The sequence below is a fragment of the Phyllobates terribilis genome, unplaced genomic scaffold, assembly GCF_046119375.1.
Source record: "Phyllobates terribilis strain yellow unplaced genomic scaffold, ASM4611937v1 Scaffold_6__1_contigs__length_29720123, whole genome shotgun sequence".
Taxonomy (NCBI): Eukaryota; Metazoa; Chordata; class Amphibia; order Anura; family Dendrobatidae; genus Phyllobates; species Phyllobates terribilis.
In genome coordinates this window covers 28,197,706-28,223,496 of record NW_027362766.1, presented here as the reverse complement: position 1 = coordinate 28,223,496, position 25,791 = coordinate 28,197,706, and the positions used below count along the sequence as shown (strand labels likewise).

General features: G+C 42.8%; 1 protein-coding gene and 1 pseudogene across 1 annotated transcript; both read left to right on the top strand.

The window, feature by feature from the left end:
- The first annotated feature begins 3,498 nt into the window (after positions 1-3,498).
- Positions 3,499-4,434, top strand: LOC141152608 (olfactory receptor 12D1-like; annotated as a pseudogene).
- A 19,602-nt stretch (positions 4,435-24,036) lies between these two features.
- On the top strand, positions 24,037-24,972 carry LOC141152607 (olfactory receptor 12D1-like). The gene has a single exon (XM_073637159.1). The coding sequence runs from the start codon at positions 24,037-24,039 to the stop codon at positions 24,970-24,972; it is 936 nt and encodes a 311-aa protein (XP_073493260.1).
- Positions 24,973-25,791: the final 819 nt, after the last annotated feature.

Below are 25,791 nucleotides of genomic sequence, written 5' to 3'. Positions count from 1 at the left end.
CCTCAGGGCAGTGTATGCGGAGGATGGGGGTGATGGTGCAGGGCAGCAGCAGTAACGACACGGAGTCAGTGATGCAGTCCAGGGCCTTTACTCACAGTTCTTATTATCCAGACCACGTCTGCAGGTAACGGCTGCCCACGTCGTACTGTGCTCACCAGATGAGGGGCTCAGACAACTCCCAGATAACTTTGGAGCGCTTCACAGGACCCACTGTGTGTGTCCTTTGTCTGGCCTTTCTTACCAACGCTTCTGTCCGGCTGCCTCGGGCCTCCTCTTGGTAAACTTGGCACCAGTTTCCCTGACCCTATGTGGTGCCTTCCTAGCGGGTGTAGTGAGGGGCTGCGCCACATAAAATGTCACAGCCTCCGGTTTCTAGCTGAGGGTCGTTTCCCGCCTCCACTAGTTTCAGGGACCGGTCTCCCCCTTTGGCCTGACCCCTCTACGCAGGTGGATTCGGTCGTGCATTGGCAACTCGCCAGTCCGCAACCCTGGGATCCCTTCGTTCCTTGTTCCTGGAGCCTTCTCCGCTCCTCTTCCTTCCTTCTCCCTCTTCCAGGCCTGGGCCTGTGTTACTAGGCCCGCCTCCGGAGCAGAGCTCATGCAGAGCCCCTGCTCCCTGTCACTTCTGCTCAGACTTCTCTGCACTGAACTAATATGGTGCCCACCTTTTATACTCCCTTATCAATGCATCCAGGAACTGCTTCCTCCCTGCTCCTGCACTACAGGGTTCCCCTTCCTCAGTGTTCCCTCCACCTACTCCAGCCAGGGTCAGTGACTGTCGTGCCCATCTCAGGGGCATATTGGTCACCCTGCCTCACGGCAATGTGGTGTAATGCATGCAGGTGTCGGGGTCGTGAGCCACACTCCATCCTTACCTGAGAGTGAGATATCACACCTCTGGGTGCGGTGCAATACCTCTGTAGCAACCGAGCCCTCAGGGTGCTACAGTTCCATTTATCTTCAGCCTAGGTGACGTATTGTGATACAGGGCCGTGATTTTGGCTATAAAAGGGTCCCCTAGACCCCTACCCCAAGCTTTTTAAGAGAATCATATATGGCGTGCCAGGAGACTCTATGGAATGCTTTCTCAGCATCCAACGAGAGTATCTAATTACAAATTTTTAACTGCATCTAGCCCAGGAAATACTTTGTGCCTAGTAGCAGTGTCTGCTAGTCAGCGGATTATCCCGGCTGTTAAGCAAGCTACACCACCTGTAGTTTGGACACTTAATTTTTTCAAAGGAAATGCTTCGGGACCACGGGATACTCAGTGAAGAGCATCAGGAGGCACCCCAAGGCATAGGGGCTGGGACTGGCAGTAGGATGCCTTGCGGTGGACAGCCGAGCTCGATCCTTATAAAAGCTTTTTAACTGCAGCAGCTTTAGTGGACGCTACTGGAGATGGAATTACGCAGCTGCTGGCATGAGACTTGCCCTCCAATAGATCCTTGTAAATGGATTTAAAGTGTATTCATTCAAATTAGAGAGACAATTTAAATTAAAAAGCTTAGAGCTGCCTCCACCACAGGGGGGCTCGCTCGACCCACCAGCGGACAGGCACCAGTATTGGGAGAGGGGGGCTGGCCGTCAGGGTTCACCGCGGCTCTGGCACAAACCCGGCGACACGGAGGTGGCACGGGCAGGAGCGGACTGAACGTGTCGCTTCTCACTTTTTGGATTTTAGAAGGGCATGACATGCCTATATCTGTGTCTCCCCCTTCTTTTACTCCTCCACCTCTTTTCTTTTCGCATGACTATATGTACTTGTCACTTTTCCATGTGTTAGTTGTGTCTTCTGAGCAGTTTGTCAGCTTTTGGACACCTTTGAAGGTGTTTTCTATGTGTTTCTATGTGTTTTTGTTTGCCTGCCATTGGTTTTAACGGTGTTCGAAGGTGTTCGACGAACAGTTCGACGAACAGTTCGGCGAACACACGGGTGTTCGACGAACCGAACCGAACTCGAACACTACGGGGGTGGCTCAACACTACTAGTCACATTCTAACACAGTAAACTATTTCTTCTGTTGGACACAGAACCGTAGCCAGAGGTGATACATGATGATCAAAACACCAGGCACGATACATATATATTATTAAGTTATGTAACTTTCCAAATACATTTATGTATAATTTATTTAGCTTTTTATAAAAAGAAATTAAGCTTCAGCACATATGAAAAATTATTATTAGTTTGTCTTTCAAAATTATTGATATGCCCATTGAAAATATTTTAGCATTTTAAAAACCTATAATACCACTTGACTTTTTATTTAAAGAATACTGAATATATTTTTTTAATGACATGAAAGAATGATGTTATTCTTTTACACAATTTTTTTTATTCCCGCTGTGTTCTGTTGCTCCATGAAAATGTCCTTTTAAGCTACACTCCTGAGACATCCAACAGTATTTAATGGCCTGCAAGTCATAGATTTTACATTATACAGAATAAAATTCCACAATATTACCTGACAAATTTCCTTGAAATAACACAGAAATTACCAAAACTACAAATAAAAAATACCAAAACTTAAAGACGGCAAAAAGGTGAAGGTAAGTTCCAAAGAAAACACACATTCAGGGAATTTGGGTATTTCTGGTTGAAAATATAGACCAACAATCTATACAGTCTATGTGCAGTTAATGTAAAGATTCTTTATTAGTGTAAGTATTATTAACCAATGGATGATCTTCAACTGAAAGCAAATATTTCTGATAACTTTCAATTGCTTTCCGTCTTTAATTTTATATTTTAAGTGAAAACATCGAGAAGTTCTAAAAAGTTTAGGATGTCCTTTATCCAACAAATGGAATATTGCATATTTTCATACCTTGCGTAGTTCATGTTTGTATAATGTCGGACTCGTGAACATTAACATTAGCTAATGTGAGAGAGAACTTTAGTTGCTTACATGTTTCTTAGGTACGTTTGTGACCTCGAGGTCTCTTTGTGAGACTCTTACAAATGTTAATTATGGTCTTGAACTTCCCTAATCTGTGCACAATCTGTCAAGCTATGGATTGGTGAAGTCCTACTCTTTAGAGATAGTTTTGTAACTTTTTCCTTCCTGGTGATCATTAATGACTCTTCTTATGAGGTCTTCATAAATCTCCTTTGCTTGCTACACTAATAAAAACATGTGTTGTGAAGATCAAACTTTATTCGTTAAATAAAACAGATCATATGATGACACTCGATTATCATCACATTGATTAAAAACACCAGACTCTAATTTCAAATTCAAATTATCTGTTAATTCTAGAGGTTTACAAACTTATGCTTCAATGACAGAGTGACAAAGTCTAATAATTTTGACTCATTTGCTTGATTTGGTTTAGGACTTGTGTGAAAACCTGATGCACTTGACAATTGTGCAGAAATATGTGAAATTCTGAAGGATTCACTAATTTTCAAGCACCACTGTATACATGTGAAAAATCTGATTGAGTTCTATGACATTTTTTTTTCTTCCAGTAGTATCCCACCTAAACACTGTAATGGAATTGTCAAATTACACCTCCATTTCTGAATTTGCCTTACTTGGGTTGACTGATCTAAGAAAGCTTCAAGTGATTTTCTTTATATTTTTCTTGATGTTTTACATAATCAATTTGATAGGTAACCTCTCAATTATGATTATCACTGTTATAGATACCAACCTCCATTCTCCCATGTATTACTTTTTGTGACATTTGTCTTTTCTGGACATCTGCTTTTCTTCAGTGGCTGTTCCTAGGATGCTAAGAGATTTTTTGGCCTCGGAAAACACCATCTCCTTTGGTGGATGCATTTCCCAGGTGCATTTCTTCCATTTTTTGGGAAGCACGGAAGTGATGCTCCTAACAGCAATGTCATATGATCGATATGTTGCCATTGGTAATCCGTTGCGTTACTCTACAATCATGAATACTAGAGTTTGTCGGTGTTTGTCATTCAGCTCTTGGATTACTGGATATTTTCATTCTCTGTTACACACAGTGATGACAGCAAAGCTACCATTTTGTGGACCAAATTTGGTTAAACATTTTTTCTGTGATATTAAACCAGTGCTTAAATTGGCCTGTACCGATACTTCTATCAATCTCAAACTTCTCACAAGAGTTACAGGAACATTGGCCACAACGACTCTACTACTTACTCTTCTCTCATATGTTTTTATCATCAAATTCCTCCTGAAGATACGAACATCTTAAGGTCGTAAGCGTGCATTCTCCACTTGTAGCGCCCATCTTATTATTGTCTTTTTGCTTTATGGAACAGCTATTTTTACCTATATTCGACCGTCAACACAAGACTCTTTAGATCAAGATCGAGCAGTTGCCGTTCTATTCACTGTTGTAACTCCGGCCTTAAATCCAATAATATATACGCTAAGGAATAGAGATATGAAGAAAGCCATGAAGAAAATAGTTGTAAACAATTTATCTTTTTGACCATAAGAAGAGTTTTTTTTTGCTTTTTTATTTAATAGGAATAACTTAAGTAGAAATTTGCAATTTCATTGGAATTTTTAAATACTTAAATTTTTTAAAAAAAAGTAGAAAAAAATACTGTCAATACTTGAACTTTCACTCTTTATAGGACACTATAGAAATGGAGTACGAAATGAAGATATACAGACAAGAGGAATGCTAACATGCACTTCTACTTGGCCACTGCATTTACATTTTTGACTACTGAATATACCAATATAAGGAGGCCTAGCTCCTACTTTGAACTATCATAAAAAAAAACAATAAGTAGAGAGATAGGGGCACAATAGCGCTATTATCCAACCACAACCAAGTAGGTAAAAGAAAATGTGCTCACCTTAATGAGTTGTGTAATGCACAACACATGTAAGAATTTGTAGTGAAGGGCTGCAGCCAGCACAGAATCCCTAGGGATCTTGTAAGGTGTCTATAATAGGATGAAGTTGGTGCCGGGAAAAAAAAAACGCGCTTCTACCTGGTGAAGAAATTTGACGAGAGATGGTATATAATTAACAATCTTGTAGTTTATTACTGAAAGCTACGAATACTACACATTTTGTTGACAGCTATGTACCTGAGGAAGTGGACGGGACGTCCACGAAACGCATAGTAATCATAGCTTTCAGTAATAAACTACAAGATTGTTAATTATATACAATCTCTCGTCAAATTTCTTCACCACGGATGAGCGCGGTTTTTATTCCCAGCACCAAATTCATCGTATTATAGACAACCATAAAAAACAATAGCATACATGTAACATTTTGAATTGATAATTATGTCTCAAAAAGTTAATGTTTATGACAGTGTAAAGCACAGCTTGCTTATACACTTGCAATTGTGTGATTTTATTTACGTCCTTTGCTATTGATCTTATATCATTTTTAAACATTTTTCTTATTGCCTAAAACACTTAAAAGGAAATTTGTAAATTTGAAAAGCAAAAAGTGTAGTACCTACATTTTCTAAACAAGTTTATTTCAATCTTAATCATACTAGATGTCATTATGAAAGTAAACGATAAGTAAATGCAAACAAAAATGACTTATAAAGGAAATTCAAACTATCTTTCAGATGGGCAAAAGTTAATTAAAATATTGTTATAAATAGTTAACAAAATTTAAAAACATAAAAATTCATGATTTATGAGTTGTCTGATATTTTAACATATTAGATGATTTTGGTCTAATAAAAAGGGGCAAATCTATGTGCCTCATCAAGCCCCAGTGGAAATCAGTAGTAAAGAGCATTTTTAGTCTTGGAGAATTTGTCACATCCATACATCGCATAGACAACCCAATGATTTTAATGAATACAACGGTATATTCAAATATGAAATATGGCTGTTTATTTCCCTGAGTTCTGAAATATTGCATAATAGAAGAAACACATCAAGAGAGCCATGATAAGGGCTTATCTGTACTCAACAGCTGCAGACCTATCAAAGGATGGCTCCATTAATGCTGCCTGGCAATCCTAATTACACAGGGTGAAGCTGCTGTACATTTGCCAGCTATGCATGAACCTGTAATTCCACAAAGGATTTATGTCACAATCACAACTGTCCAATGGAAGATACGTGCATTAAAGAGGCTGCACATCTTCAACTCAATAAAGAAAAATGTAGATGTTCATTGCAGAATCGGACAAATAAGAGGGCAATTACTTGCAAGATAAAACCACTTAGAGTACCTTTCACCAGGCTGAGGCTGCCCTTTTCATATAGGAAAAAAAGCGGACAGCCTAAGAATGGTAAATATTCTAAATAACAAAAGAGGTCTCAGCTGTCCCTCTAAAAGATCTGACTTTCTAGCAAAAGTAGGGTCCTAACTTCTTGATTGTGAGATCCTGCAATGCAAAGCAGGATTCCATAATCCTATGCTACCTTCCTGGTTGAGAAAGAGCAAAATATTTAAAATTGTGTTTCTTTAAACCAAACCCAGCACTGCAATGTATTTTGCTAAGATGCAACTGAATAATAACATCAATAGAGCAGTTACTATTCAGTAACAGCTTAGTAAAGAACATTGCAACACCGAGTTACTGCCAAACGCGAGACCTCCTGAGTAGAGATGAGCGGTGTTCGACTCGAACTGTTCGCCAATCTCAAATTCGAGCTGCCTTGGGCGGTGTTCGAGCCGTTAGATGAACATGAACGATTTGAAAAAAATCCGGCTGTTCGAGGTTATGTTCGATAACTGTTCATGCACCAAAATCGTAACTGGATTCATACACAGTAATTCTGTTAATCAATGTTAATACATAGTTTGAGAGTACAGTGGGCGGGGGGAGGGTCAGGGGATGGATCTCTGCAGAAATAAAGAAGATCTCCATTTTTTTTTTCTTTCCCGCATTTAAAGTGGGAAGGTGCAGTCTGTCAGCCTATCAGCAGCGCACACACGCAGCGAAGTGCTTTTTTTCACACAAGCAAGGGCATGTGTCATTGGCTGTGTATGTCACATGTCCTTGCCCTATAAGACCCAGCCATTTTCCCCGTCGCCACCATTTTCTCACTGCTGCAGCTGAGTGTTGGACGGCACCACTGCTGCTGTGTGCGCTATACTTTCTAACTGTGTGAATTGCAATCGAAATTGCTCTTAAATAGACAGATAGGTTGGGAGTAGGGACTAGTTGTAATTGCAGCCCTTTTGACGGCTAGGTTACAGTATTTTCTAGGACTTTTTGCCAGGCAGGTCTGTCTAAGTGCTGTGCAAGTGTTTTTCACAGCATTTGGCTAAATCTAGCTAAGCAAATCCTTTTTGGCCTCTTACAGTGTGTGTTAGTCAGTGGAGTAGCCTATCTGTGTTGCAAGCTACACCATCTGTGTACGTAATACGAATTTTTTACTGCACATAGCCAAGTAAAACCTTTTGGGCATAGCAGCAGTGTGTGTTACTCATTGTAAAAGGCCATCTATACCAAGCTCCACCAGCTTTGAAATTAATAATAATTTTTAGCTGCATCTAGCCCGGAAAATAATTTTGGGCCTGTAGCAGTGTGCGGTACTCATTGTATTAGGCCATCTATACTAAGCTCCACCAGCTTTGAAATTAATAATAATTTTTAGCTGCATCTAGCACGGAAAATAATTTTGGGCATAGTAGCAGTGTGTGGTACTCATTCTATTAGGCCATCTATACCAAGCTCCACCAGCTTTGAAACTAATAATAATTTTTAGCTGCATCTAGCCCGGAAAATAATTTTGGGCCTGTAGCAGTGCGTGGTACTCAATCTATTAGGCCATCTATACTAAGCTCCACCAGCTTTGAAATTAATAATAATTTTTAGCTGCATCTAGCCCGGAAAATAATTTTGGGTCTGTAGCAGTGTGTGGTACTCATTCTATTAGGACATCTATACTAAGCTCCACCAGCTTTGAAATTAATAATAATTTTTAGGTGCATCTAGCCCGGAAAAAAATTTTGGGCATAGTAGCAGTGTCTGGAACTCATTGTATTAGGCCATCTATACCAAGCTCCACCAGCTTTGAAATAAATAAAAATTTTTAGCTGCATCTAGGCCGGAAAATAAATTTGGGCCCGTAGCAGTGTGTGGTACTCATTGTATTAGGCCATCTATACTAAGCTCCACCAGCTTGGAAATTAAGAATAATTTGTAGCTGCATCTAGCCCGGAAAATAATTTTGGGCATAATAGCAGTGTGTGGTACTCAATCTATTAGGCCATTTATACTAAGCTCCACCAGCTTTGAAATTAATAATAATTTTTAGCTGCATCTAGCCGGGAAAATAATTTTGGGCCTGTAGCAGTGTGTGGTACTCATTCTATTAGGCCATCTATACCAAGCTCCACCACCTGTGTATATAATAAAATTGTTTTACTGCTTCTAACCCAGCCAATCCTTTTGGGCTAGTACCACAGTTTGGCCACTCAGCTCTGCTCGGTTTCCATCCATCGTTTTTTGCGCAAACAACTACAGAGTTGTCAATTAGTTAACCATCAAAATGAGTGACAAAAGGCCTGCTGCTGTTGGAAAGGGGAATATGCGTTTTGGGAAGGGAAAAAAAAGGTTGTGTCCGTGGGGTAGGTGTTAAAGCAACAGTAACATCTGCAGAAGAAAGACCATCTTCCAGCCAAACTAAGATGTCTACTTCTTTTCGTGGACAATGTGATCCGATCCCTTTCTTACGGCCACGCCCATCGCTACAAATTCCAGGTGAGGCACAAAAACAGCAGGTGCTTCAATGGATATCAAGTGCTCCTTTAAGTGGCCTCTCCTCCACCTCAACTTCAACATCACAAATACTCCAGTCCTCAGATGTGTCACCCCAATCGCACTTGCTTCCTCACAGCTCCCAAGTCTCCAGCTGCCCGTCTGAGTATGGGGTAGCACAGATGGTTGAGTCTGCAGAACTGTTTACTCATACTATAGCCTGGGAATCAGAGGTCTGCTCAAGAGCTTCTGTGAATCCAGACGAGGAAATGATCTGCACTGATGCCCAGAATCTTTATGAGTCGGATCCAGGACCAGATGAAGAAAGTTCTGAGCATAATGTAGACACTCGTTCCCAAACTGTAACTCCTGTTGGTGGAGACAATGATGAAGACGATGATGAGACTCAAATACCTGATTGGAGCGACAACTTGACTTTTCGGTCAGGGCAGGAAGAGGTTGGCTCTGAGGACGACGGATGTGAGAACACACAGGGTGATGATGACGAGGTTGCAGATCCCACTAACTGTCAACCCACAGTCAGCCAGTCGATGAGTTCAGCAGAGGAGGTGGAGGAGGATGCTAGTGATGACGAGGTTAGGTTGCGCCTTCCTGGACAGAGACATAGTACTGGAAGCACGTCAACAACTGCATCTTCAAACACAACTGTGCCTCTGACCACAAGTCGTGGTGGCTCTTCAGGTCACATGGGCTCTAAGCCTTGCATAGCCTGGGCACTTTTTCAGATGGATAAGGATGACCCAACTCGTGTTATCTGTAACATTTGTCACCAAAAGCTAAGTAGAGACCAAAAAATCCATAGTTTGAGTACTTCATGCATGAACCGTCACATGGATATGAAGCATAAGTTGCAGTGGGAAGCTCACTGTGCTACAATGCGGCCTAGCGGGCCGGACCAACCACCGTCTGCCCCATCTTGTGCATCCGCGGCCTCTTTATCCTCTGTGACTGGGGGGATAGCAGTCACACATGTTTTGGGACGCAGACCTGCCACCTCTTTACCCGCAACAGCCAGCGTGATTGGCAGGTCATCATTTTATTTGGAAGTGGAAGCACCATCTGGTGTTGAGCGCTCTCCGACATCGAGAGCACCACCTTTGGATTACGGTAACCTAACATGTCCACCTGCATCTTTCTCACAGACCGTCAGTTTGCCGGGGACACCCTACTCTACCCCGTCTAAGCACAACAGCCAGCCCTCGGTCCCTCAAATGTGGACAAGTAAAAGACCATTTCCTCCTAGCCATGAGAAAGCTAAGAGGTTGAATTTCACCATCTGCAAGCTCTTGGCAACAGAAATGCTGCCTTTCCGCCTGGTTGACACAGAGGATTTTCGAGACCTTATGTCCGTCGCAGTGCCCCAGTACCAGATGCCCAGTTGGCACTACTTCTCAAAGAAAGGTGTGCCTGCGCTCCACCAGCATGTCGCGCACAACATCACCGCTTCTTTGAGAAACTCTGTGTGTGACAGGGTGCATTTCACCACAGACACTTCGACGAGTAGGCATGGACAGGGGCGTTACATGTCGCTGACTGGGCACTGGGTAACTATGGTGACAGCAGGACGAGGGGCTGCTGTCCAAGTCTTGCCATCCCCACGAGTTGTGCGTCAATCCTCTTTATCTCGAAGTTCCTCCACTGCTTCTGCCTCCTCAACCTCCTCTCGGTCCTCCACCTGCACCCAAAGCCTGTCTGGTAATGCCACAAGCTTTCTAACTGAGCAGAAGGAATCCTGCACACCTCCTTACTATGCTGGCAGCAGGGCTCAACGTCATCAGGCGGATTTTACTTTGAAATGTCTGGGAAATGTGAGTCACACAGCTGAGGAGTTGTGGTCAGCTCTGGAGAACCAGTTTCATGAATGGTTGTCTCCACTGGACCTGAAACCAGGGAAGGCCGTGTGCGACAATGCTGCAAACCTGGGTGCGGCCCTTCGCCGGGGCAATGTCACACACGTGCCTTGTATGGCTCACGTGTTGAACCTGGTTGTCCAGCAATTTTTAGCCCACTATCCCGGACTAGATGGTCTTCTGCAGAGAGCACGGTCGCTGTGTGCTCACTTCCGCCATTCGCATCCTGCAGCTCAGCGACTTACATCTCTACAGAAGTCGTTGGGCCTGCCATTTCACTGGCTGAAATGCGATGTGCCGACACAGTGGAATTCAACTCTGCACATGTTGCAGCGACTGTGGCAGCACCGACAAGCCCTAGTGCAATACGTTCTGATGTATAGCCTGCGCCAACGGGATCCAGAGGTGGGGCAAAGCACGCTGGAGGAGTGGTCTCAGATCAGGGACCTATGCACCCTTCTGCATAGTTTTGAAATGGCGACGAAGATGTTTAGTGCTGACGATGCCATTATCAGCATGACTATTCCGGTGATTTACATGCTGGAGCACACGTTAAGGAGAATTTGGAGTCAAGTGGTGGGACAAGAGGAGGTGGAGGAAGTAGAGGAGGAGGAGTTGTATGCGGAAGGGCTAACATCTGCAAGGTCCAGACGGTCGGCAAAACCAAGGCGGCAAGCATGGGAGGGTGGGGGAGATGGATTTACCAGGGCGCATGGTAGCAGCCAAACTAGTGAGGAAGGTGCAGGAGCCTAGGAAGGAGTGGAGGACGAACTGATGGAAGACTCATCAGATGAGGGAGACCTTGATCACATTTCTGTTGTGCGAGATTGGGGGGAGAGGGCAGAGGAAGGAAGCGTGATTCTTACCCCGCCACCAACACAACAAGGACTTGGTGCTCCTTGATGCGCAAGACACATGAGTGCCTTCTTGCTGCACTACCTGCAACATGACCTTCGCATTGTCAGAATTCGAAATAATCCTGACTACTGGGTTGTCACACTCTTAGATCCCCGGTACAAAAGTAAATTTGCAGAAATAATTCCTGCCATAGAAAGGTATTCACGCATGCAGGAGTATCAGCAGAGACTGCTGCAGAATCTTACATGTGCTTTTCCACAAAACACCTGTGGTGCACGTAGTGAATCTCACAGTTCTATCTTGCCAAGCGTGGGACTGTTGAGTCTTCAGCACTCAAACCGTAACAGAAACACAGTATCTGCTGGTAACAGCAATTTTGTGCAATCATTTCACCACTTTTTTAGCCCATCCTTTGCAAGGCCACAGGAGACAAGAAGTCTGACACATAGTCAACGCCTAGAGACGATGGTACAGGAGTATCTCCAAGTGAACATCAAAGCCATGACTGTGTCACTGGACCCTTGCTCAGTTTGGGCTTCCAATCTGGAAAAATGGCCTGAGCTCGCCACTCACGCCTTGGAGATCGTGTCATGCCCCGCAGCCAGCGTTCTCTCTGAACGTGTGTTCAGCGCTGCTGGTGGTGTGCTGACAGATAAGCGCACGCGGCTGTCCACTGAGAATGTAGACAGACTCACGTTCATAAAGATGAACAAATCATGGATCCGCAAGGACTTTTCTACCCCTGTGTCATCCTGGGGAGAGTAAAAGCTTGATGATTTTTAAAATCACCTCACCAACCGTTTTAAGCAACTCTGGGGCAATTGATGGCACTTAAGTGTTGTCTGTGCCACAAATTTATGGAAAAAATGGAGACTCTTTTTGGAGTCCCCTTGCTGTGTTTTACGTGACATTGGCATCGTCAATTACAGGTGGGTTGGGTCTCCCCCACCCCCCTTTTAACCGTAAGAAGCTACATACACTATGGCTTGGGGTAACACAGATGGTTCAGTCTGAATAGCTGTTTACTCAGAGGTCTGCTTAAAGCTTCAGTGTCTGCTAGTCAGCGTAGTAGCCCAGCTGTGAAGCAAGCTGCACCGCCTGTGTATCTAATAATAATTTTTAACTGCATCTAGCTTAGGCAGACTGTGGGGACCCCCAACCAAACCCAGACGCTCAGCCCGACTACCGCCCCCCTTTCATTTACAATACAATCATGTAACTCTTACAACTGGATGGGTGAGGATCAGTCACAGCTTTATTAACTGTTTATACTCATGACATTAGAAAGCATTTTATTTCTAAAATAATTCAGCTTGTTGCAGCATGCCCTGTGTCTCCAGTCTCCACAACGGCAAGTTGGCCAACAAGTGTAACTCTCCAACATGTCCTTTCTATTTCCAGGCCACGGAGGATCCTGCATACTCGTATGCAGGACTCTGACCCCCATCCATCACTCTTAACGCTTGTTCCACTCCGTCCTGGAGTCCTGACAGGAATATGTCCAGTCCAATATCCATTAAGTGAACACCGTCGGGCCGTATGAGGCCTGCTTTATCTCCTTCCAGTTGTCGGTGTCGTATCACTACACCACCTCTGTCTCTTATAAATTTTGCCATCCAAATATTTATTAGTCGCCTTGTCCGTTCAATGGCCGTGATGTCTCGGGCACCTTGCCATACCACTCTCTGCACAATCTCTGACCATACAATAGTTATTTTTGAGAAAAATTCTCTGAAGCGCTCAGTGTCTAGTTTCATTATTGCCATTAGCTATGCGCTCTTGTGATAACCTATGTCGTTTCCCCCAGCCTGTATAACTAAAATGACCGGACCTCTTGCCTCTCTCCCTACCTTGATTACCTCCATTAGTACCTGTGGCCATTGCAGGCCTCTAATACCTCTCCAGTTGAAATATGTGTTATGGAACTCAAATTTCCTCCCGCCTGGGCGGACTTTCGCCCTTTTTTCAGCACAATATATATACGAGTGGCCTATCACCCACACTGTTGGCTTAGCGTCACCTGTAAAAGAAACAAACCACGTTAGGATAACAAGTCCGGTCTTATGTATCTCGCCAAACACGTGGATCGCCATCTCCCTTTCCTCTGAACTTCTGTTTCTGACAGTCCTGCTCTTGCTGCTTCCATGGCCGCGCCTATGCGGAATGAGTGTGTCCCATGATCTTTGCGGTGGTTCCCTGCTGATGTTAGGCATTTATTGAATATAGCTTGGAACTGGTAACTTGATAATGGCGTTCCATCAATGTGTGATAGGAAGAAATTACTTTGTGATCTGATGGTTATATATGTTTTTACTATTGTTACCCAACTCAGCGTACCGTTTGTGGGTTGTAGAAGTACCCAAGTGCCCCTGCCCGCTGGAACCGTTTTCAATTTGCTTATGCGTAGACGTATTGCATTATTGGCTATGACTACGTCCTGGTGTAATAAGCCTCCACTGGTGGTAATTTTGGATTGAGGGACTAATTCGCTTATGCATAGCGCCCCGAAGAAGGCGATCGCAAATGCAGTAGACAGTAGTGTTGCTTCGAATTGTGAGTGTCATGTTAATGGTGTTAGGGATATGATGTGAGAAATCAGTTTTAGTGACACGGGACGGGACGTCTACACTCCTGACTTGGCTGACCCTTTTCCACCCTTTTATGGATTGTCTGATGATGAATCTCTTTGTCACATCTCCCCAATTCAGTAGTTGGAAGTGAAATGCTACTCCGGTCACCCACTGCTGCGCTGACGCCCCTGATATGCCCCTCATCATTAGCTGGTGGAGAAATTCTATGGTGACTTGTAATCTGGCTTGTTCACATTGGTCAACCCGTCTGCCTGCTACTAGTCGTGTCCACACTTCCCATGCCTTACCGTATGCTTGCCACGTTGACGGGGCAACTGACGCTCTGATTAATGGCATCAACTATTCGTCACTAGATACCATAGGGAGGCTGGGCAACTGTTGCCCTATGGGTGGGCGTTGGGGAGGAGCTCTGTGAAAATCTGCCAATTGAATTGTGATAAAGCATTAGCAGCAGCTTTAGACCCCTCAGCATCATGGCTAGCGCGGACCCATACATTGTGTTTTAGGCACAGGAATGCTAGCCGGCGTAGTAGGCCTAGCACTGGGAGAGACAATGATGCCATATTATTAATGAAGTGCGCTAGGCTGGTGTTTTTTGTTATGAAACGTATATTTTTGTTAGCCAGGCGTGCGCCCCATATTTCTATTGCTACCACTATTGGAAACAGTTCCAGGACTGTCTGTTTTTTTGTCAGCACTTGTTCTGCCCAATACGGAGGCCATAAGCTTGTGCACAATTGGTTATTTAGTATCGTTGCATATCCGCCTGATTCTGCCGCCCCGGTGAATAATCTTAGTTCAATGTTGGACTGTTCTGCTGACATAAATAACGTGTGACCGTTTAATGATTATAAGAAGGTTTTCCACACCTCTAAGTCCGCCCGTAGCTGCCTGCTGATTCTGATTGTATGACTCGGTTTAGATGCCCCTTTTGTTGTGGGCGATAAATGAAGAGAAAAAACCCTTCCGACTGGCATCACCCGGCTCGCAAACACGAGGAGACCTAGTAATACTTGCATCTGCTGTAGTGTTACTTTCCATACTGCACAAAAAAACTAGATCAGGTGTAATGTTTTGGTATTTTTTCCCATTGGAAGCGGAGCAACCTTGCTGTGGTGTCGATTTCGATGCCTAAGAACGATATCTTTGTTGTGGGGTCTATGTTTTTGGTTGGGCATAATGGGACTCCAAACCGACGGGAGATGTTTGTGAATTCGTTGAGTAAGGGGCAGCGAAAGTGGATGACCAATCGCCACGGCCCGCGGAGGGGCCACCACAGTCAGTGAATCCTTCCTTATTTAGTATAGAGTCTACCAATACTTTGGGCATAGTAGCCCAGCTGTGAAGCAAGCTGCACCGCCTATGTATCTAATAAGAATATTTTACTGCATCTAACCCAGCCAATCATTTGATAGTATTGCTAGTAGCAGAGTCGCATGGGCTCTAAACCTTGCATAGCCTGGGCATTTTTTGAGATGTCTAAGGATGACCCAACTCATGTTATCTGTAACATTTGTCACCAAAAGCTAAGTAGAGGCCAAAAAAACAATAGTTCGAGTACTTTATGCTTGAACCGTAACATGGATATGAAGCATAAGTTGCAGTGCGAAGCTCACTGTGCTACAATGCGGCATAGTGTGCCGATCCAACCACCATCTGCCTCACCTGTGTCATCCTGGGGAGACTAAAAGCTTTAGGATTTTGGAAAATTAGCACACCAACCATTTTAAGCAACTCTGGGACAATTGATGCCACATAAGTGGTGTCTGTGCCACAATTTTGGGAAAAAATGGAGACTCTTTTTGGAGTCCCATTGCTGTGTTTTACATGACGTTGGCATCGTCAATTACAGGTCGGTCGGGTCTCTACCCCCCCTTTTAACCATGAGAAAGTACATACACTATGGCTTGGGGTAACACAGATGGTTGAGTCTGAAGAGCTGTTTACTCATACTATAGCCTGGGAATCAGAGGTAAAAAGAATGCCAAGAGTGTGCAAAGCAGTCATCAAAGCAAAAGGTAACTACTTTGAATAACCTAGAATATAAGAGATATTTTCAGTTGTTTCACACTTTTTTGTTAAGTATATAATTCCACATGTCTAATTTCATAGTTTTGATGCCTTCAGTGTGAATGTACAATTTTCATTGTCTTGAAAATACAGAAAAATCTTTAAATGAGAAGGTGTGTCCAAACTTTTGGTCTGTACTGTATATTGGTGTCTGACCAGTCAGGGAGACACTATTACAGTTTTATATTACGGCAAAAATGCCAAAACAGGATAATACAGAGATTTGACCCATGGAACTGAAAACCACAGTTCTATTTTTTTGGCCTACACCAGACTCTTTTAAACAGATATATTGGTGTCTGAACTGTCAGGGAGACACTATTACTGTTTTTTTTTACGGCAAAAAATGCCAAAAGCAGGATAATACAGAGATTTGACCCGTGGAACTGCAAAACCACAGTTATAGTTATGTGACATACACCAGACACTTTTAAACAGATATATTGGTGTCTGACCAGTCAGGGAGACACTATTACAGTTTTTTTTTACGACAAAAAATGCCAAAAGCAGGAAAATACAGAGATTTGACCCGTGAAACTGCAAAACCACAGTTCTATTTCTCTGTCCTACACCAGACTTTTTTAAACAGATATATTGGTGTCTGAACAGTCACAGACACACTCGATTTTTTTTTTGGGGGGGGGGAATACCAAAAGGTTTGTAAGACGCGTATTTGGACAGTCTGACTGAGAAAAAAATAAATACAGGATTTAGATTAAAAAAAAAATATTTTTTCCTGGCCCCTGAGACCGGGGTGATAAGTCTAGCAATTTGACCAACAGGAGCACACAGGACTGTAATGCAGCGTTTGCTGGTATAACCACTGCGTCTCCTATACAGCCTGCCTGCCTGCCAGATATCTGGGATGGATATTAGTTCTGAAAAGGACTGTTTGTTTGATTTGGCAGGCTTTAGAGACCCTACACTACCTATTTCGCAGTATGTTTCTCTCCCTAACTCAGCAGCACTGACCCTACACTGGCTGATCCGGAGCGACTGTGTCCAAGATGGCAGTGCCCGGTTTTAAATACTCGAGGTGACGCTGTGCGGCCAGCCAATCACTGTAATGCCCACAAACAACATGGCTGCGGCTTTACAGTGACTGGCTGGCAATCCCTGCATGTTCATTGGCTCTGTAAAGAGTGCCAAACCTGCAGGGCGGAGACCTGAGCTCCCGCCCGAGAAACCCGGAAATGTTCGGTGCTCGCCGAACATCCCGAGTAGCATGATGCTCGGGCGAGTAACAAGCAGTGTCGAGCATGCTCGCTCAACACTAGTATTTATGATGCCCGTAAAAAAAAAAAATTATACAGTATGTTCATGTGTACCCCCCAGGGGTAAATGTGTGTCAGCCCATACACTTTGTGTATTGGCATTACAAGTATAGGAGACCCACTCCTTTCTAATGGGAACATTTTTTTATGAGGCCCTCAAAGTCTCTTCCAAGGGGCATTGGAGTCTCTCCCAATTTTTGACAGCCCTTGCATTCACTGCATAGGCCAATACTATGGGAGACACTCTCCTTTCTAATGGGAATTTGTCATTACTGTGGCCCTGCTCTATGTGTCTTTAAATTGTTAGTGGGGTTTTTCCTAAATTTGATCAGCCGTTAGACTCACTGAAAACCCTATAACTGTATAGCAGACCCTCTCCTTCCTAATGGGAACATGTCATACTTGTTACTGTGGCCCTGCTATATGTGTCTTTAAATTGTTAGTGGGGTTTTTCCTAAATTTGGTCAGCAGTTGGACTCACTGCATATACTATAACAGTATAACAAACCCTCTCCTTTCTAATGGGAACATATCGTACTTGTTACTGTGGCCCTGCTCTATGTGTTTTTAAATTGTTAGTGGGGTTTATCCTAAATTTGGTCAGCCGTTGGACTCACTGCATACCCTATATCTGTATAGCAGACCCTCTCCTTTCTAATGGGAACATGTCGTACTTGTTACTGTGGTCCTGTTCTATGTGTCTTTAAATTTTTAGTGGGGTTATTCCTAAATTTGGTGAGCCGCTGGACTCACTGCATACCCTATAACTATATAGCATATTCTCTCCTTCTAATGGGAATTTGTCGCTACTGTGACCCTGCTCTATGTGTCTTTAAATTGTTAGTGGGGTTTTTCCTAAATTTGGTGAGCCGTTGGACTCATTGCGTACCCCATAAATGTATAGCAGACCCTCTCCTTTCTAATAGGAACATGTCATGCTCATTACTGTGGCCCTGCTCTATGTGTCTTTAAATTTTTAGTGGGGTTTTCCCAAATTTTGGCAGCCCTTGCAGTCACAGGATGGGCATAACCACTATAGGAGACCCGCTCCTTTATAATTGGTACATTTTTTTTTACTGAGACCCTCCTCTATATCTCTTCAAAGGGGGTATTGGGTTGCGTCCGAATTTTTGGCAGCCGTTTCAGTCACTGGATACGCAATAACAGTATAGGAGACCCACTCGTTAATAATGGGAACAACAAAGCATAGCCGGCTGATGACTCTCTAATAATAGCGAGGGCCGACTACTGGCCTTTTAAGAATAGTAAGGGCCGCCTGATGGCCCTATAAAAATAGGCTTTGTGACTTTCAGACTCCCTCCATCATAAATGAAACAGGATGTGTCTGATGATGTGTCACACACCACATTGCCAGATAAGTTTGTAAAATTTAAAAATGTCATTTCCATGTGAATGCATTTGTCTTAAGAAATAACGTAAAAAACAGTAGGATCTTTCTTTAGCATAAAAAACAGAGTCTCCAATGTAACCTCAATATAATCACATTGTTCAGCTCCTGCACCTCCTCCTCCGTCTCTGAAATTACCACATCAGTCACAAGCTGAAAGCACTGCAACACTGCCTTGGCCAAGCGGCAACAGGCTGTGCTGAATATAACATGCATAATGCTTAGGTGACAAACCGCCCAGTGCTGCAGAGTTGTTGAAAGCTGTAACACAGCAGCCTGATTTGTGGCTCTCACAGCTGAACATACAGCCAACACCGGGAGAAATAGTGACGGCTGGGGACCAAGAATGGACGCAAGGCATGAGGTTGTGAAAAGCTTCCACATCCATGAGCCAAAAAGGCCGCATTTCAAGTGCAAGAAACTGCCCACAAATCTGGCAATTTAGTATTGCGGCCTGTTTGGCTGGGTGCATACTTGCGCTTGCATTCCAAGTAACAGAAAACTAAGCAGATGGTGGCCTCTATCATCATCATTGCCTCACCTTGGCACTGTGAACTCTCCAGAAGGCAGAAGGAGAAGCCAGGGCCCACTGGAGGAGTCTCCGGTTTTCTGCTGTGTCTGTCCAACCTTGCCAAGAAGCAGCCCTGGCTAAGAAAAGTGTGAAGGAAGGTTCCCGTTGACTCTATGGCTGCTTTTAAAATGTGGATGTTTTCTCTCAAACCACATAGCAGATCAGGCCATTGCTCAACTCTGTAGTCATCAAATTAATTGCGCAAAGAAATGTTTGTGTGTCAAAGCACCACCAACAAGTGCGAGTTGATGTTGAATGGGCTGCCTTGCTTCTGCAACAATCTGCATTAGAGGACTTCCTGGGAGAAATGACAGCCAGAGTAGATACGGTTTCCCTCTATGCCAGTCCTTTCACCGAGCTAAAGAATATGGCTGTGGTCTGTGTTGAAATTCAGCTCTCAGCAAAATAAGCTGTAGACTGGCTCTATGCCATCCCTGGCCACATTCACCTGTCCACATGTTTGTGGTTAGGTGGTCCTTCCCAGTGAGTTCACAGGGGAGGGCACGGGTAATGTTGTGGGACCATGCTTGTGGAAGGCGGAGACAATACCGGGAGAAATAGTGGCGGCTTGGGGACCGAGTATGGACACCCGGCCGCCGCCGGCATGAGTTTGTGAAAAGCTTCCGCTTCCACGAGCCTAACAGGCCACATTTTAAGCGAAAGCAGCTTTAGAGGACTTCCTGGGAGAAATGACAGCTGGGTAGATATGGTTTCTCAAGTGCTTTCACCAAGCTAAAGAATATGGCTGTTGTGAAATACAACTCAGCAAAAAAAGCTGTGGACTTGCTCGGTACCGTCCCTGGCCACATTCACTTGACCACGTGTTTGTGGTTAGGTGGTCCTTCCGAGTAAGTGCACTGGGGAGGACACGAGTAATGTTGTGGGACCTGTGCTTGTGGAAGGTGGAGACAATACCGGAAGAAATAGTGGCGGCTAGGGACCGAGTCTGGAAACCCGGCCGCCGCCGGCATGAGGTTATGAAAAGCTGCCACCTCCACGAGCCTAAAAGGCCATATTTCAAGTGAAAGCAGCTTCAGAGGACTTCCTGGGAGAAATGACAGCTGGGTAGAAATGGTTTCCCAACTCCTTTCACCAAGCTAAAGAATATGGCTGTTATGAAATACAACTAAGCAAAAAAAGCTGTGGACTGGCTCCGTACCGTCCCTGGCCACATTCACTTGACCACGTGTTTGTGGTTACGTGGACCTTCCAAGTAAGTGCACTGGGGAGGGCACGAGTAATGTTGTGGGACCCGTGCTTGTGGAAGGCGGAAATGACACCGGGACAAAGAGTGGCGGCTTGGGATCAAGTATGGATACCTGGTCGCCGCCGCCATAAGATTGTGGACAGCTCCACGAGCCTAATAGGCCACATTTCAAGTGCAAGCAGCTGTCAAAAATTTGGCTGTATAGTATTGCAGCCTGTGGGTGGGTGGGTGGCTGGCTGCATACTTGGGGTAGGGACAATTGAACGCTGTACTGGGACAGGGACGTGGACAGAAATTGTTGCAAGTCTGCAAAGACAGGTGCATGGCGGGAGGCATCTTCGCATGCCCCAAGGATCATTTATGATGGGCACACTTTTAGACAGTGACCTGGGAGTCAGAGATGCTTCCAGGGGTCTTCCCCATGCTGTTCCCATGTCTTTTCAGCACTGTATGCATGTGTCTGATGATGTGTCACACACCACATGGCCAGATAAGGTTGTAAAATGTTAAAATGACATTTCCCAGTGAATGCATTTGTCTTGGTTGAAAGCAATGCAAAAGTGCAAAAACACATTAAAAACGCTACGTGTGAACATAGCCCAAGGTGCGGAGGAGTATTTTTGTTTTTGTTTATTTATTTTGCCTTATATACAAGTCATTACCCTGGAAAGGATGTTCCTTAACATATTTCCCAGGAAAATCCATTTTGGTTTTGTTTTTGTATGTTTCATTGTGAATCCGTAAAAGTGGCGTAATACTCTGACAACGTTGTTGACAGCAGTGATCTGGGAGTCAGAAATGCTTCCAGGGTTCTCCCTTATGCTGTTCCCATGTCATTTGAGCACTGTTACCATCGATTTGGGCAATTTTTAGGCCCTCTGAAGACGGCCGGGGGTGCCGCCTGAAAGATGCTTGAGTTTCCCATAGTCTTACATTGGGCTCGTTGCTCGGGTCGAGTACCCGAGTATTCCAATTTGCTCGACCCGAGCAACGAGTACCCGAGCGTTTTAGTGCTCGCTCATCACTAGTTGGCAGCTGTTATCTTACTGCATATATGTAGTTAAATTCAGGTATAGTAAAGATTTAGAAGCAAAACTGGTACATTGTTTGCAAAGGTGCCGATACACTCAGGAACAGAAAAGATGTATAGGAAAACTTCTAACTTGCTTGAAGAGATGCAGCTACTCACATGAATAGCAGCATCAGGTTAGCAGAGATGAGTGTGCTAACATACCTTAACACAGCAATTGCTGTGTGAGAGTGCACTGTCTCCATAAATTTCTGGACTGAGTTTGGAGCTACTCCTGACTGGAGCAGAATCAAGAGGAAGAGAGGGCTAAATTCAGTAAAAGCATGTGACAGCAGATTGTTATCATTTCTGTACACTTGGATGGTGGGTGGCCTCTCAAGCCATAAAAGTCCTAAGATGATGACAACAGTATTGATTTATCAACCATCACATAAATCTAGTGCGGACTAACACAGACGGAACCGGACATACAGGAAGGAAGCAAAACCTAGCACTGGAGCCAGTGCAAGTGAATAACACTGATATACTGCAATTATACCAGGTACCCCCACTGTCAGGCATTCTCTCAGCCCCAGCCTCTGCAGCTCCATCGCTGGACATGTAGCCAGTAATTAGTACTGAGTTTGAAGATGGCTGTCTGACGTTTCAATAGCTAAGTCAGCCCAATATCTGCAAATGCATTGTTAAATCGTCAGCCAAACCCCTTCATTAACAGCACTAGTCACAATCTAACACAGTAAACTATTTCTTCTGTTGGGCACAGAACCGTAGCCAGATGTGATATATGATAATCAAAACACCAGGCATGATACATATCTATTATTAAGTTATGTAACTTTCCAAATACATTTATGTGTAATTTATTTAGCTTTTTCTAAAAAGAAATGAAGCTTCAGAACATATGAAAAATTATTATTAGTTTGTCTTTCAAAATTATTGATATGCCCATTGAAAATATTTTAGCATTTTAAAAACCTATAATACCACGTGACTTTTTATTTAAAGAATATTGAATATATTTTTTTAATGACATGAAAGAATGATGTTATTCTTTTACACAATTTTTTTTATTCCCGCTGTGTTCTGTTGTGTTCTGTTGCTCCATGAAAATGTCCTTTTAAGCTACACTCCTGAGACATCCAACAGTATTTAATGGCCTGCAAGTCATAGTTTTTACATTATACAGAATAAAATTCCACATTATTACCTGACAAATTTCCTTGAAATAACACAGAAATGACCAAAACTACAAATAAAAAATACCAAAAGTTAAAGATGGCAAAAAGATGAAGGTAAGTTCCAAAGAAAACACAAATTCAGGGAATTTGGATATTTCTGGTTGAAAATATAGACCAAAAATCTATACAGTCTATGTGCAGTTAATGTAAAGATTATTTATTAGTGTAAGTATTATTAACCAATGGATGATCTTCAACTGAAAGCAAATATTTCTGATAACTTTCATTTGCTTTCCGTCTTTAATTTTATATTTTAAGTGGAAATATCGAGATGTTCTAAAAAGTTTAGGATGTCCTTTATCCAACAAATGGAATATTGCATATTTTCAGAACTTGCGTATCTCATGTTTGTATAAAACTGTGATCATGGGCTACCCGGTTTTCTGGACTGTTGGGTGATATGGGATACCCTCTATATTCTATATCTATAGCCAGGCGTAATAATCCACATTGAAAATAAAGGCTTTATTTTGGTCTCATCCATGCACAAAACATTTCTCTAATAGCCTTCTCACTTGTCCACGTGATCTTTAGCAAACTGCAGATGGGCAGCAATATTCTTTTTGGAGAGCAGTAGCTTTCTCTTTGCAATCCTGTCATGCACACCTTTGCTGTTCAGTGTCCTCATAATGTCGGACTCGTGAACATTAACATTAGCTAATGTGAGAGAGGACTTTAGTTGCTTAGATGTTTCTTAGGTACTCTTGTGACCTCGAGGTCTCTTTGTGAGACTCTTACAAATGTTAATTATGGTCTTGAACTTCCCTAATCTGTGCACAATCTGTCAAGCTATGGATTGGTGAAGTCCTACTCTTTAGAGATAGTTTTGTAACTTTTACCTTCCTGGTGATCATTAATGACTCTTCTTATGAGGTCTTCATAAATCTCCTTTGCTTGCTACACTAATACAAACATGTGTTGTGAAGATCAAACTTTATTCGTTAAATAAAACAGATCATTTGATGACACTCGATTATCATCACATTGATTAAAAACACCAGACTCTAATTTCAAATTCAAATTATCTGTTAATCCTAGAGGTTTACAAATTTATGCTTCAATGAGAGAATGACAAAGTCTAATAATTTTGACTCATTTGCTTGATTTGGTTTAGGACTTGTGTGAAAACCTGATGCACTTGACAATTGTTCAGAAATATGGGAAATTCTGAAGGATTCACAAATTTTCAAGCACCACTGTATACATCTGAAAAATCTGATTGAGTTCTGTGACATTTTTTTTCTTCTAGTAGTATCCCACCTAAACACTGTAATGGAATTGTCAAATTACACCTCCATTTCTGAATTTGCCTTACTTGGGTTGACTGATCTAAGAAAGCTTCAAGTGATTTTCTTCATATTTTTCTTGATGTTTTACATAATCAACTTGATAGGTAACCTCTCAATTATGATTATCACTGTTATAGATACCAGCCTCCATTCTCCCATGTATTACTTTTTGTGGCATTTGTCAATTCTGGACATCTGCTATTCTTCCGTGGCTGTTCCCAGGATGCTAAGAGATTTTTTGGCCTCGGAAAAGACCATCTCCTTTGCTGGATGCATTTCCCAGGTGCATTTCTTCCATTTTTTGGGAAGCACGGAAGTGATGCTCCTAACAGCAATGTCATATGATCGATATGTTGCCATTGGTAATCCGTTGCGTTACTCTACAATCATGAATACTAGAGTTTGTCGGTGTTTGTCATTCAGCTCTTGGATTACTGGATATTTTCATTCTCTATTACACACAGTGATGACAGCAAAGCTACCATTTTGTGGACCAAATTTGGTTAAACATTTTTTCTGTGATATTAAACCAGTGCTTAAATTGGCCTGTACCGATACTTCTCTCAATCTCAAACTTCTCACAAGAGTTACAGGAACATTGGCCACAACGACTCTACTACTTACTCTTCTCTCATATGATTTTATCATCAAATTCCTCCTAAAGATACGAACATCTGAAGGTCGTAAGCGTGCATTCTCCACTTGTAGCGCCCATCTTATTGTTGTCTTTTTGCTTTATGGAACAGCTATTTTTACCTATATTCGACCGTCAACACAAGACTCTTTAGATCAAGATCGAGCAGCTGCCGTTCTATTCACTGTTGTAACTCCGGCCTTAAATCCAATAATATATACGCTAAGGAACAGAGATATGAAGAAAGCCATGAAGAAAATAGTTGTAAACAATTTATCTTTTTGACCATAAGAAGAGTTTTTTCTTTGTTTTCTTATACTTTTTATTTAATATGAGCAACTTAAGTAGAAATTTGCATTTTCATTGGAATTTTTAAACACTTACATTTTTTAAAAAAGTAGAAAAAAATAGCGTCAATACTTAGACTTTCACTCTTTATAGGACACTATAGAAATGGAGTACGAAATGAAGATATACAGACAAGAGGAATGCCAACATGCACTTCTACTTGGCGATTGCATTTACATTTTTGACTACTGAATATTTGCTACCAATATAAGGAGGCCTAGCTCCTACTTTGAACTATCATAAAAAAAACAATAAGTAGAGAGATAGGGGCGCAATAGCGCTATTATCCAACCACAACCAAGTAGGTAAAAGAAAATGTGCTCACCTTAATGAGTTGTGTAATGCACAACTCATGTAAGAATTTTTAGCGAAGGGCTAAAGGGATCTTGTGTCTATAATAGGAAGAAGTTGGTGCCGGGAAAAAAAAACGCGCTTCTCCGTGGAGAAGAAATTTGACGAGAGATGGTATATAATTAACAATCTTGTAGTTTATTACTGAAAGCTACGATTACTACTCATTTTGTGGACGTCCAGTCTAGAGATGAGCGGTGTTCAACTAGAACTGTTCGCCAATCTCAAATTCGAGCTGTTTTGGGCGGTGTTCAAGTCGTTTGACGAACGCAAACGATTTGCAAAAAATTCGGCTGTTCGAGGTTATGTTCGATAACTGTTCGTGCACCAAAAGCGTGTCCTGCATGTCTGGCGCTATTTAGAGCACCAATCATGCAGGGATTGTCTGCCACTCACTGTAATGCC